The sequence below is a fragment of the Leptonychotes weddellii genome, chromosome 1 (assembly GCF_054177405.1).
Source record: "Leptonychotes weddellii isolate Sample4059 chromosome 1, ASM5417740v2, whole genome shotgun sequence".
Taxonomy (NCBI): domain Eukaryota; kingdom Metazoa; phylum Chordata; class Mammalia; order Carnivora; family Phocidae; genus Leptonychotes; species Leptonychotes weddellii.
In genome coordinates, this window is record NC_138369.1 from 126,167,929 (window position 1) to 126,180,379 (window position 12,451).

Sequence of the window (12,451 nt, forward strand, 5' to 3'; positions counted from 1 at the left end):
ACGCAGATCATGGAGCAAATAGAATCAGATTTCCTCTTACACAGTACAGCTTTCCCAAGTCGAAATAGTTCACAGTGAAATGTTTAGAGGAGCTGCCAAGGCTTTAAACACCTGTTTTAGATTTCCATGTGTTGTGCTGTTTAAACCAGATGATTTTTTAAAAACCCTGTTCATTTCCAAAATTCTGTGAGACAACTTAGAAAACTCCTTTTCTCCTAATCTCCCTTTTTTTTAAAAAATTCTTCAGCTGGTGAACTGCACTATGTGGAACTCTGTAAATACTCACTGAAGAAAATAGGTGAAGCTATTTCTAAGCAACAAATGAATTAATTTTAAAAATAAGAATATGACCTTACTTTGAGAAAGGATGTATATTTTTGGTTTGACTTTTCTTTTACAAATAGTACTGACTATCAAAAAGTACAGACTAAACTTCTAAGAGATGGGTTGGGATTATTTTTTCTGGTTTCTCTAGCTCACTTTCACATATAAGGAATTATTGCCATCTCTGCAATAACTGTTCTCATGTTTGCTCAGTAAATAGTTTGATTAAAACAATACACTTTTTTTTTTCTCTATAGATTTTTGTGTTAGTCTCAGACTCATACAAAGAGGTAGAAGTGTTAAATTACTGGCAAAAAAAGATGAAGACATGTTCTTGATATGCAACCATATAGGCTTTGTTGAGTTCCTGCAATGTTAGTAAGAATTCGTGAAGAGGACAGGTCTTCCTTTCATTGGCTATTCATCAAAACTGCTGTCTCAGTGATAGAAATACTATGTCTCCAATTGCAGATTATTTATTTTTAAATATAAAAGATACAAATGTTGGGGTGCCTGGGTGGCTCAGTCACTTGGGTGTCTGAAACCTGAAGTTTCAGCTCAGGTCATGATCATGAGATGATCCCCGCATCAGGCTCCATGCTCAGCACACAGTCTACTTGAGATTCTCTCCCTTTGCCCCTCCTCCCCACTCGAAAGCACCATTTCTCTAAAATAAGTAAATAAATAAATATTTTTTTAAAAGATAACAAATGTTGAATATTATAATGGTTTTTCTATAGATATAATGCAGAATGCTTTCCAGTTTTGCCTCTAGATCGATAGTTTTGAACCAGTCACTTCACTGTAATTGAGAATTCCCACTAATATGTAGAATTGTGTTGAAAGGACAAAAACATTTGTTACTGTGCTTACCACGAGCTATATTTTAAAGGGGGAGATGCATAATTAAGTTAGCAGTGAAGTAGAATAAATCACAATGCCCATTCTTTTAACATTTGGAGATTGACATGTACTGTGACTAGTTTATATTTGTGAAGGAAATCTTTATATCTCTGAGAGAAGTTACAGATTTTATTTGGAAGTCTATAAACATGAAAATCTAAAATATAATAATGTAAGTCTGTCTTCAGTGCCTATAGTGTTTTTAAACTTTATTCATTTATAGCTAGAAAAGTACATTTTTTCTATGTATTTTTGAAGTGTTTTGCCCTTTTCATGTTTGTTGCAAGTATTTCCTACAATTTCTTTTATCTATTTTGACATACAAAGTGTACATTTTAATGTGGTCATACTGGTAATCTTATCCTTTGTATTTCCCGTTTATCCTAAAAAATCATTTTCCAGTCTAAGGCCTGTTAAATGCTCACCTGTATTCTCTTTTAATGTTTAAAAATGGTTTCATTATTTTATTTTATATTTTCCTCCGTTCCAGATATTGCTAACTGAGTCCTTGGTTGGACTCCAGAGAACCTGAGAACTCCTTAAAATTCTATATGCAGTTACATATGTATCCATACATACATTTTTCTGTGTAAGATTCCGTAACTCTTACTACATTCTGAAAGGGGTGTGTCACAAACCCCACACTCCTTCCCTTTCCAAAAAATTGTTAAGAACTACTACTACAGTCCAATTTAACCTTTTCTGGACATAAGGGGGTATGGGGTGCTAAAGTAGTTTTTTTCCCTTTTCCCAAATAGAGTATCCCAGACCATATATTGGATAATTATAAGATTTGTGTTGCCTTTGAAAAATAAATTCACTTTTAACTAATACTATTGTCTTTTTATCTCTGCAGAGAAAGTTAGAGAAATTCAAGAAAAACTTGATGCTTTTATTGAAGCTCTTCATCAGGAGAAATAAATGGTAATAAGTTAAGTAAAAGTCTTCTTACTGCGTTGGTACTGACTAGATGCAAAATTTATATTTTTTAACTTATTGTTATAGTTCATCATTGTACTTGACTATATCTTGCTTGTTCCTTAATAACAATTTTAGTGTAATTAAATAATTTTAATGGCAGGGATCTCTGAAACTAATTCTACATTTCATATGTGTAATTAATGTTCCTTTTGAATACTTGTCTTCTGGCTGAACTAAAAATATCCTCTAGAACTCATTTTGAACAGAACAAAGGTAAACAAAGCTAAGCTGTTTCATAATATGCATATGGCTCGCAAGTTTTCTGCATGTAAAGAATTGAACTGTAGCTCTCATTTTATTCCTCATTGTTCACATTCAGTTGATAATTATATGTATGTTAAGTTGCAAAGCATTTATTTGGCTTGACTGGTAATCCTAACAGTTGTTCTTAATCTTATTCTCTTATGTTTAAAAATATTTCTCCTGTTTAAAATTACTCAGATAGCCTTAGTATGTAGTACTCTTCTGAATGTGTGGACTCTTGTCTAATTTTATAGTCTGGCCTTGGAAGCATGTTCCAGATAAAGTATTACATGTATAAAGACTTGCCTTAGTAGCTTAGTAACTTGCTAATTATTGCTAAAGAATTATAATTAGTAAGTCTTTTGCTTTTATTGAAAAAGTTGAGAAAGGGAAAATGCTATAATTAAGACATTATCGTGTATTTAAAATATTTAATTAATCACTTTATCTGTGAGCCTTGCCCGGTAGGCAGCCTGCAACACAGTCAGAACTGGAAGGAATAGAAAAGTAAGAGATTCCCTCCCTAGCTGCTGCATTCATTTCAGAAAAGGCCCTTTAACCAAACTACCTATTTTCTTCTGCTGGAGGGACAGTATGTTTGAGAAAGCAAGCTAGAAAAGGAAGCACAGCTCAGACCATTGTCACTCAGAACAGCATCCCAGCAATGAATGAGGGAGGGAGGAGTTAGAAGGCTTTCCAGTAATGCTTTGTTACTTTGTTCTGTGTCTCTCCCTGAAGTTAAGACAGATGTATATATGGATGTATACAAAATGTATCTAGAAACTAAATATCAATCATCTTGAACACAATCCAAAAATAATTCGTTGTTTTTAAGCGTCTGTGTTCATAAATGTTTTATACAACTTCAGTGTATGAAAATTTTCTTTTAAAGTCATAAGGTTGCTATATCTTCCTCATCATAATTACTCAATAGTTAATGTTAGAAATAAACATTTTGAGAGCCTTTTTGATATGAAGATTCTCCTCTTCAGCACCAAAGTTCTCTTGAAATTTTTGTTTATAAATGTGGTTTGGGGCAATGGCGGGGGGAGGAAATTCATGAAAATCACAGAAACCCATTAAAAATATAAGCTGCATTTCTGTCTTTAATGAAATGAGGAAGCCTAAAGCCAGCCAGTGTTTTACATAATGGTGAGTGTCACTTCCCTAAGCGGGTCAGTGTGACATCTTAGTATTACCATTGCTACTGGAAACATGCCTTTTCCTGCCAGAGTGTCTGTCTCAAGTGGAGTCCAGGGCAGTCCCAAGAGCTAAGTTGTGATGATATTTGTCTGTGAGGAAACCATCCCAACTTTCTTTGTTCCTTACTTGTCTTTAATCTCTACGGCCCTTCCCAACCCTTGGGATTTATAACCCTGTGAACTGTTAGTAATTCTGTTTTGTACCCTGCAAATCCAATGAAAAGAGTAAATGTGGCAAAATGGTAGTAGCCTTGCTTCATTCTGACCATTTTATAAAAGTTACCAGGAACTTTAAGGAATAGTTTCTTAATGATAGTTTTAACATGTATGGATTCCTCAGCCTGGTAGTTTTAAGTAATTCATTCTGATAATTGCTGAAGATGTTTATACCCAACACAGTCATACACAGATTCCTTCTGCTGATTGACTTTAATATGTTTTTAAATTTTTTCCATAAAAATTAATTACAGTATTTTTTGATTCACACATCATGTTAATAAAATTATTCTATTGTTACAGTGGGTGATATTTTGAATTTAATACAACTAGCAGACAGGCAGTTAAACTTCAATATTTTTATGATCATGCAGTAATAAAGTTTAGAAATTTTGCATTTGTCTCCTCATACCTTAATTTATCAAATATGTTTATTTTTGCAGAATCCTACTCATAAAATAATCACCTCTGCATACATGTGAAGAAAAAAACTCCTGAGTCTCTTGTCCTGCCTTTTTTCCTTCTGCTGTTCCACCTTTCTAAACATAAAATAAAGTCATGGGATAAAAATAATTTATGCGTGTTCGAGGCACTTTAACCATCAGTTGCCTTTCGAATGCAAGAACAGTGGAAATGGCATTAAAATCCTATTTTACTGTATTGAAGTGACAAAGTGAAATAATACAAGTGGTGTGGCCGTTAGATTCAATCCTTGAAGATAAGAAACTTGCTCTCCTGCTTGTCTCATTGTGGTGGCACGCGTTCAACTAATTCATTAGATGATGTAGGGTCAGTTTTTTTCTGGGGAAAAAATGCTAGATGTTGTGAAAAGCTATCAGTTGTATATAAGATGATGGTAACCCGCTAAGTTGTTGTCTGTATCTGTAATGTTCTGTATGCAGTAGCTATCTGATTATGAAAATTGAGTTTACATTTATCATGTGAAAGAGGACTAGCTAACAGAAGAGCGCCTCAAACAGGTGAATTCGGATTACAGCAGTCCGGGTACATCCAGTGAAAGAGGTCTTACCCTTCATTGCCAGCTGAGAGGGCTGTCTTAGAAGCGAAGTCGGCAGCAGCTTCCAGTGTGCTTCCGCTGACGATTTTGTCCTTTCTGTACCCATTTGAAATTCATTTATTTTGTCTAGGTAAGCCGGGTTTTCTGTTAACCGTGGGTTTTTTGAACCTGTTGACAGAGCTACTGGGTTGTGACACAGGGTAAGGAAGACAAAGAATAATCGGTTGACTAATTTCATTGAGACTGTTGTCAAATACTTCAGGAAAAGGCCTTCTGTCATAAGACTATTTTAAATAGAAATTACTTCAACAGAATAATGTTGACCATCTCCCTCTTAGCTGAACGTGTAAAGAAAAACATAAAATTTGATTCATTGCAGTTCAGTTATTGTACCTTCACAGCATTTTCGTGTGTTTCATACAAATACTTCTTTACTGGCTGATGGACTTTAAAGCAAAGAAATATGCCATTTTTGACTTAAAATGTCTTTCTCATTTATCTCTGCTTTGTTGCCATTTCATTGAACCTTTATTATTCTAATAAAAATGCCCACTGTGTGAGTTTTTATTTTATAGTTTACTTAATTTTCAGCTTTTTTAGAATTATGTTTTGGTAACAGTTCCCTTGCCACCCCACTTTTTTTTTTTAATTTAGCATCAATATATCCTTCATTGTGATTTCTCTCAAGATCTGAGGACACTTAATATACAGAGTTGGAAGGATATCACAGAGTATTTCAGAAATTGAGAATTCAGTAAATAGTTGTTTTATACTGTTTGATAAGAAAGGTAGATCCCGTTTTACACAGCCGGTAGCAGTCTACATTGTTATTTGGTAGATGAGAGTCAAGAACATTTCATGTGTCTTTCAGCTCTAGGGCTGGTGGGTGAACAGAAAGGGAGTAGAGAGCCCCGCTCCATGTTCTGTCCTGAGTTTGGAGATGACCTCAGTGGTTAACTCCCTCTAACCAGTGCTGCTTGGTGATAACTCCTTACTGAAGCAGGCACCATGCAATTATTAATATTTTTGTAGTTGTAAAACACAGCCACGTTACAACTATAAATCTATTTCTAAAGAAATAGGACCATGTTTATTTATATGTGCTATGGATAGGAAAAAATACCTTCAGTTGTATTTCTATAGATTTTTCCCAAGCAAAAGGCTAATGTTAAGTCAGTACTTTTTTCACATCTCTTTGTATAAATGTAAGAAACGGGGATGGGGGTCTTCATTTTGAGATCAGTATTTGTAATTTAAACATACAAATAGATGATACAAATTAATGTGATGAAAAATCCATCTAAGAGTCCGGACACCCCCTCGTCCCCCACAGTAATATGACTTCTTTCTTTTATGGGCTACCTATATATATTTTTTTTTTTCCTTTTTAGCTGAGCTCATTCTAAGCATGCCTTTTTTTTTTTTTTCTTGGAAGTTAGGTTGATGCACATGTTATTAAAAGAAAAAATAAAATTCGGATTCTCGACAGTAAACCCTGTGTGTTGTGTCTGTAGTTCAAAAATTACAAATGATTCAAAGTTAAACCAATCACTTCAGAAATTCAATGTATAGGAGTTAAGTTCTAACTTGACCAGGAATCATTTGTTTTGCATGGCAGAAATTGCAAAGAATAGAGTGAACAAAGCTCTGTATGGAAGACTGAACAACTGTAAATAGATTATATCCAAAATTGACTTGGTCAAGGTATCAATTTTAAAACTCCGTATTCATAGGCAGTGCACAATAGGAAACAAGCCGTTCTTGCTGCTTCACAGTTCAATCAGCAGAACTGTAGCTATAGGTGGAGCAATCCTCCTTTCTTAGTAGCTTAATTATATTCTCTCCTCTTTGTATTACCCCCCTTTTTCAGGCTTTACTCCAATGGACTCCTTCCCACAAATAATTTGGCCTCCAAATGCAAATGAATAGTGTAAAAATGAGCAGGGGACATTGCAGAGAGTGGTACTTCCTAACCGTATAATTTGGGAAGTTTACATATGATGATAAGATTCAGAGTGGAGGCTTAAAAGGTAATTTCCTTAACTAGTTAATAATTTTATATTTATTTATTTCAGATGTATTTATCTGCAGAAAGAAATATGGTATTTTAGGTTTCCAGTAAAAGGGATCAAAACAATGCTTTTTATCTCAGTTCTCTTAGCTGGTGTTTGCTAGAGTTTCAGGTACTTTAGCAGTATAGAGATGTGCTTACAAATATACTTACTTTTGAATGATCATGACTGTGTGTTTAAATACTTAAAACTTAACCTTGTTTTTACTTGTGAACTGTGAATGAACTTTGTATTATTTTTTAAAACCTTCACACTCCATGTAGATGTTACTGCGATTATATTTTGCCTGTGATTAATTAAGGTCATTTGTGTAGATTAGTAATTAAAGATATTTAAATCATGTTATAATTCGATATTGGAGAGCATCTTTTAACTTTTCTCTGTATTAATGAGAGGGTGAGAGAGAGAGAGAAAGAGAGAGAGAGAAACCTGAGCACCTAGGGTCATAATTTGACCTCACAGTGTAACCAAATTCATGGTCTCACAAGCCTCTTAATGTGGCTCTTCTCTGAATACTTTTACTTCGCGCACATTTCGCAATTGTAATCCATGGTCAAACAATGCCTTTTTTTATGTCTTGATACTTGTCAAAACGTTTTGGTATTTACTATGATAAAATATATTAAAAATGTCTTTTAATTGGATTTTGCTGCCATGGCCATCATTTTCACTAATGATGCTAGCATGTTCATTCGTACAGGAGGCTTACTGAAAAGTCAGACCTAAGTCTTAGAAGGGGAAGGAACCTTGAGGATCCCTTACTTCCATCTACTACCTTATTATGAACTCCCATTTCTCTTTTTTTTTTCTTCCCAGAACTTTGCTGCTAAATGATGCTTATTAAATGTCTGTTGATCATTTGATATGTAAAATAAGGCAGAGTATAGGTGTGCCTTCTCCAGGATTCATATGGTTGGCTGAAGTCAAAACTAGGGAAAGACTCAAAGTCATGATTGCTTCAATAAGTAGTACATACTAGCTGGAATATGGTTTATTTCTGATGAGTTAATGTCAAGAGACAGTCTTTGAATTCCTTTGGAAGGTTTGTAGAAAAGAACATGTTTCAGTCACATTAGCCTGTATGTCACTTGTCACTGTTAACGGACCACTCTCAATGTGAGGCTCAAAAAGTAGTTGTACTTTAATTTTTTATCCTTTGTACACTTCAAGTTCAAAATCTGCATGTATCAAAAAAGTTGCAGACTTTACTTCCTGTAGATTTAACAGAGTGATTTGTTTCCTTCTCACGCTTCCAGTTGAAGAATTCATACCTTTTAAAAATTATTCATTTTTTAATTGTAATATAGTTGACGTAATATTAAATTTCAGATGTATGAATTCTCTACCAAAGTGAAGTAGTTTATCATGTGCTTGTAAATAATACAGATGTATTGTTTAATTGTATTACAAAATGTGTTTTAAAATAATCACAGCCAATTTGTGTTAACTAAAATGGTCATATTTTGCACATATTAAAACTAAGTTAATGGACGTAGAAAACTTAAGAGTTAAGATGAGTGCTTCAAAAATTGTCAAAGATTAAGAAGCAAAACAGTATCAACAAAGTTTATTTAAATTCAGTTAGCCAACATAAAGTGCATCATTCGTTTCTGATGTAGTGTTCAGTGATTCATCAGTTGCATATAACACCCAGTGCTCATCACATCACCTGCCCTCCTTAATGCCCATCACCCAGTTTCCCCATCCTCCCACCCCGCTCTGCTCCAGCAACCCTCAGTTTGTTTCCCAGCGTCAAGAGTCTCTCATGGTTTGTCTCTCTCTCTGATTTCGTCCCATTCAGTTTTCCCTCCCTTCCCTTATGGTCCTCTGCACTGTTTCTTATATTCCACGTATGAGTAAAACCATATGATAATTGTCTTTCTCTGACTGACTTACTTCACTTAGCCTAATTCCCTCCAGGTCCATCCACGTCGATGTAGATGGTAGGTATTCATCCTTTCTGATGGCTGAATAATATTCCATTATATATATATGAACCACATCTTTATCCATTCATCTGTCGAAGGGCATCTCGGCTCTTTCCACAGTTTGGCTCTTGTGGACATTGCTGCTATGAACATTGGGGTGCAGGTGCCCCTTCTTTTCACTACATCGTATCTTTGTGGTAAATACCCAGTAGTGCAGTTGCTGGGTCATAGGGTAGCTCTATTTTGAACTTCTGAGGAATCTCCGTTCTGTTTAAATGTGAATACTGTTTACCCTGAAGAAGACTGTTTTATAAAGTAAGGGTAAGAAAAATGTGCATCATAAGGTTAAGTAGGTATCTTGAAGTGATAGAGTTGAGTTACTAGCTTGAAAATGGAGAACGTGTATATGATCACTCTCAGAAAGACCTGAGCTCACATTCTCTAGGGCTAGTGTTGAGGCTCATTTGGTTGGGGTCAAGTCACTGAGTAGGAAGTAACTTTTAAATGTTTTTAAATCCCTGTACCTTCATTCTTTTAGCTAAAGAATTCTTACTTGTTTTGTTTTTCACTAATTAATCCAGGTGTTAGCCTGGTTCCTATCCAGGTATTTGAGAAAATTTAAAAACCCATAGGCCCAAGGCCCCACTGAAGACCCAGTCACCGTGCCATGACACACCAGCTGCCTCTCACAGAGGAGTATCTTACAGCTGTGTTACCAGGACAGGTTACACGCCTTAATGTTTGAAGCAGAACGTCTGTTCTGCTGCTCACTCTTGGAGTCACTAAGTCACATAGCAGCAACATGGAAATTAGCATTTTATCCACTTGTCAGAAAATACAGTCATGGTTGACATGATCTAGCACTTGCAGAAGCTTGTGAGACCTCTGACATTTGTGAGAAAGTGTGTAGAGAATAGACCGACTCCATCTTGCTTTGCTGAAGTTTTTCTGAGAATTAGGCCAAGTCTTCAGGAAGCAATACTGCCTGGACTGACACTGACCTACCTCTGGATTTATCTAATACGCCCTTGGCTTTCCCAAATACTATATGATGTACCTAGTTGAAGAAAATACTCTTTTCTGCAAGGTATCTTTTGCAGAAGTAAAGCCTAAGAACATGTCTTATCATTTAAGTTCATTAAAGTAAGGATTACTAGATAATTCAGGGCCAGCAAAGCTTCTCACTCCAGACAAATGTGTATGCCCCTCTTCTTCTGTCAAAGAGACTTCAAGACCTTAACCTGTTTCTTCACTTCAGCCGCAGGAAATGCTAAAATTAATTTACCTCTTAACTTCAGGAATTAACCCGTCCATTTCCTGCGTTCCATTTTTGTTTTTAATCTCTCTTTTCCATACGTCTTAACATAGCAGTAGTCACACATCATTAACAAGTTGCAGTGCTTACTCTTTCTCCATCAAGAAATGTATTTGTCTAGAGAGCTTAAGTCGGAAGTCACTTGCAGCACCTTAGCTGTGCCTTAAGAACACAGCACACACCCAGTTGCCGGTAGCGAACCTGCCTCCCTGCCTCCATGAGCAATCCTAGCAGGAGGAAGAGGTGCGGGTGTGTGTCAGAAGGGTACAGATAGGTAGCACAGCCTTACTAAGGGCCCACTCCACGCTGCAGGACTGAGCGCACGGCGAAGATGTGTACTGTCACAGGCCATTAGCATTTTGGGGTCCGTCTAGAAACCCCAAAGCCTTTTTAGTATCCTATCTTGCCAAAGATGGGTCCCACGAAATTTTTTTGTGTTTTTCTTTTAAGTTTTGAAGTTAAGAGAACTTGAACCGGTATGTCTTGCGTTTTGCATTCATTACCACAGGCAGTATTATTTCCATTTTGTAGATGAGGAAATTGGCTCAGAAAAGTTGTTAAGTAACTTGCCCCAGGTCATTCTAGTGAGCAACAAACTCTGAATTTGAAAATAGGTCTGGTTACAAACCCCTGTACGTTTTGCTATCTCTCAAAAATACTTTTAGGACAGTGAACTTATTTACAAAGTAAACTTACCGAGGAGTACCCTGGGCACTGACACCCCTAGAAAGTGCGTCAGGGGCTAACCCTAACTATATGAGGCTGTTGCTGCCCCACAACAGTGGGGATCTTGGCAGAGATAGGGGTCCCCGTGGGGTCCTGGGGGGACAAGGTGATACTAAGATTTCAGGGGGCTCTAATCTGTCTGCCCCAGACCTCAAATCTCAGGAGTAGAAATTAGTACTTTGTGATTTTTCCTCAACATGTTAATCATGTTAATTTTCCCGTCTTACCTATGTTGATTCTCTAACTTTGGGGGGATTAGCCCAACTAATCAGATCCAGAATTATTTCTACCCCAGTTTTTAAAACACTTCATTGAATATTTTCCCAAATTTTGACTATCTTTTTGTTTCTAGTAAAAACACTTGAGAGGCTATTAGCAGAAGCCTCTACAATTTTGACTAAACTTATTTTTAAGAACATCATATACATTCTTTATTTAATTTTCTTGCCCTGAGTTTCTAGTTTCCCAGGGCTTGGAAATAGATACTTTTCTTGCCAACGTTCTCATGAGTTTATCTTTTCGTGTATCGGATCACCCTTAATTGAACATCACCACCCTTTGCTGCCTCTACCATATTGGAGGCTCTCAGCAGGAGCAAAACCACTCCCATTTTCATACATTCAGATTTCTCTCTTTAAACATCTGAGACAATTACGTTCTTGCTAATTATTTACTTGGCAACTGTCATGGTCATAGCTGAACCAGGATTGTGAGATTGTAGTTTCATTCATGTCAAAAGTACTGTGTGTGTCTCTCTGGGTGGATGAGGCATTTGGATCTTGTTCTCCATTGGGCACCCCCATCGGTGCAGTCCACCAGCTGTGTACCCCGTGATTGGCCAGGCTTTTGATGTGCAGATACTACAAGTTGGTCACAAACTTGTGTACAATGGGCCTGTTCTGGTTCATGTGAAAATCAACATCCTTTTTTGTGTTCCCGGGTGACAGGATACTACAATACTATTAGCATTTGCAAAGAGTGTGCTCTGTCCAAGGGTGTAACCACAGATCGTGTGCTGCTCAGTTTGTGTTTCTCTATTATGTGAGAGACACAAAGAAGCCGAAGGCTGGCAAAGGCCTGTCAAATCTTGTAATGTAGCGCTCGACCCCCAAACTCCACTTGGCCTCCGAGAATCTCTTGTTCCCCGTTCCACCCCTTTCCCTGAATGGGCTCTGAGGTAGGTAAATGAATTCAGAGGCCTGGTAGGCAGGGGATTCCTTTCTGACCTCATTCCTGTACCATTTGTTTGCAGGCTTGTAGAGGGAGAGGAGGACATTTTGGAATCCTTTGTGTTAAATAATTTTCTTGCAGGTTGGGGAGTTAATGGTAACTTTGTCTGAAGCCAACCGAGCAGAAAGCCTCATGGACCAGGCGTGGCATGCTCAACCGACCTCCTCAAAACTACAAGATGAGAATGTGGAAATAGGGAAATTTCTTCCAGAGCAGGTGCATACGGGGCACATCTGCATGTTTCCCATCGGGTAGTGGGAAGCCGAGATCTTCCTGTGTATATAAAATACAGT

General features: G+C 36.8%; 1 protein-coding gene across 4 annotated transcripts in view; it reads left to right on the top strand.

The window, feature by feature from the left end:
- Positions 1 to 7,603, top strand: part of OPA1 (OPA1 mitochondrial dynamin like GTPase) — an 88,523-nt gene extending 80,920 nt beyond the window's left edge. For all 4 annotated transcript variants that reach the window (XM_081831572.1, XM_081831576.1, XM_081831583.1 and 1 more), the window contains 2 exons: positions 2,084 to 2,151; positions 4,313 to 7,603. In XM_081831572.1, coding sequence (XP_081687698.1) covers positions 2,084 to 2,148 — 65 coding nt within the window. In that variant the 3' untranslated portion in view covers positions 2,149 to 2,151; positions 4,313 to 7,603. The remainder of the gene's footprint in view (positions 1 to 2,083; positions 2,152 to 4,312) is intronic.
- Positions 7,604 to 12,451: the final 4,848 nt, after the last annotated feature.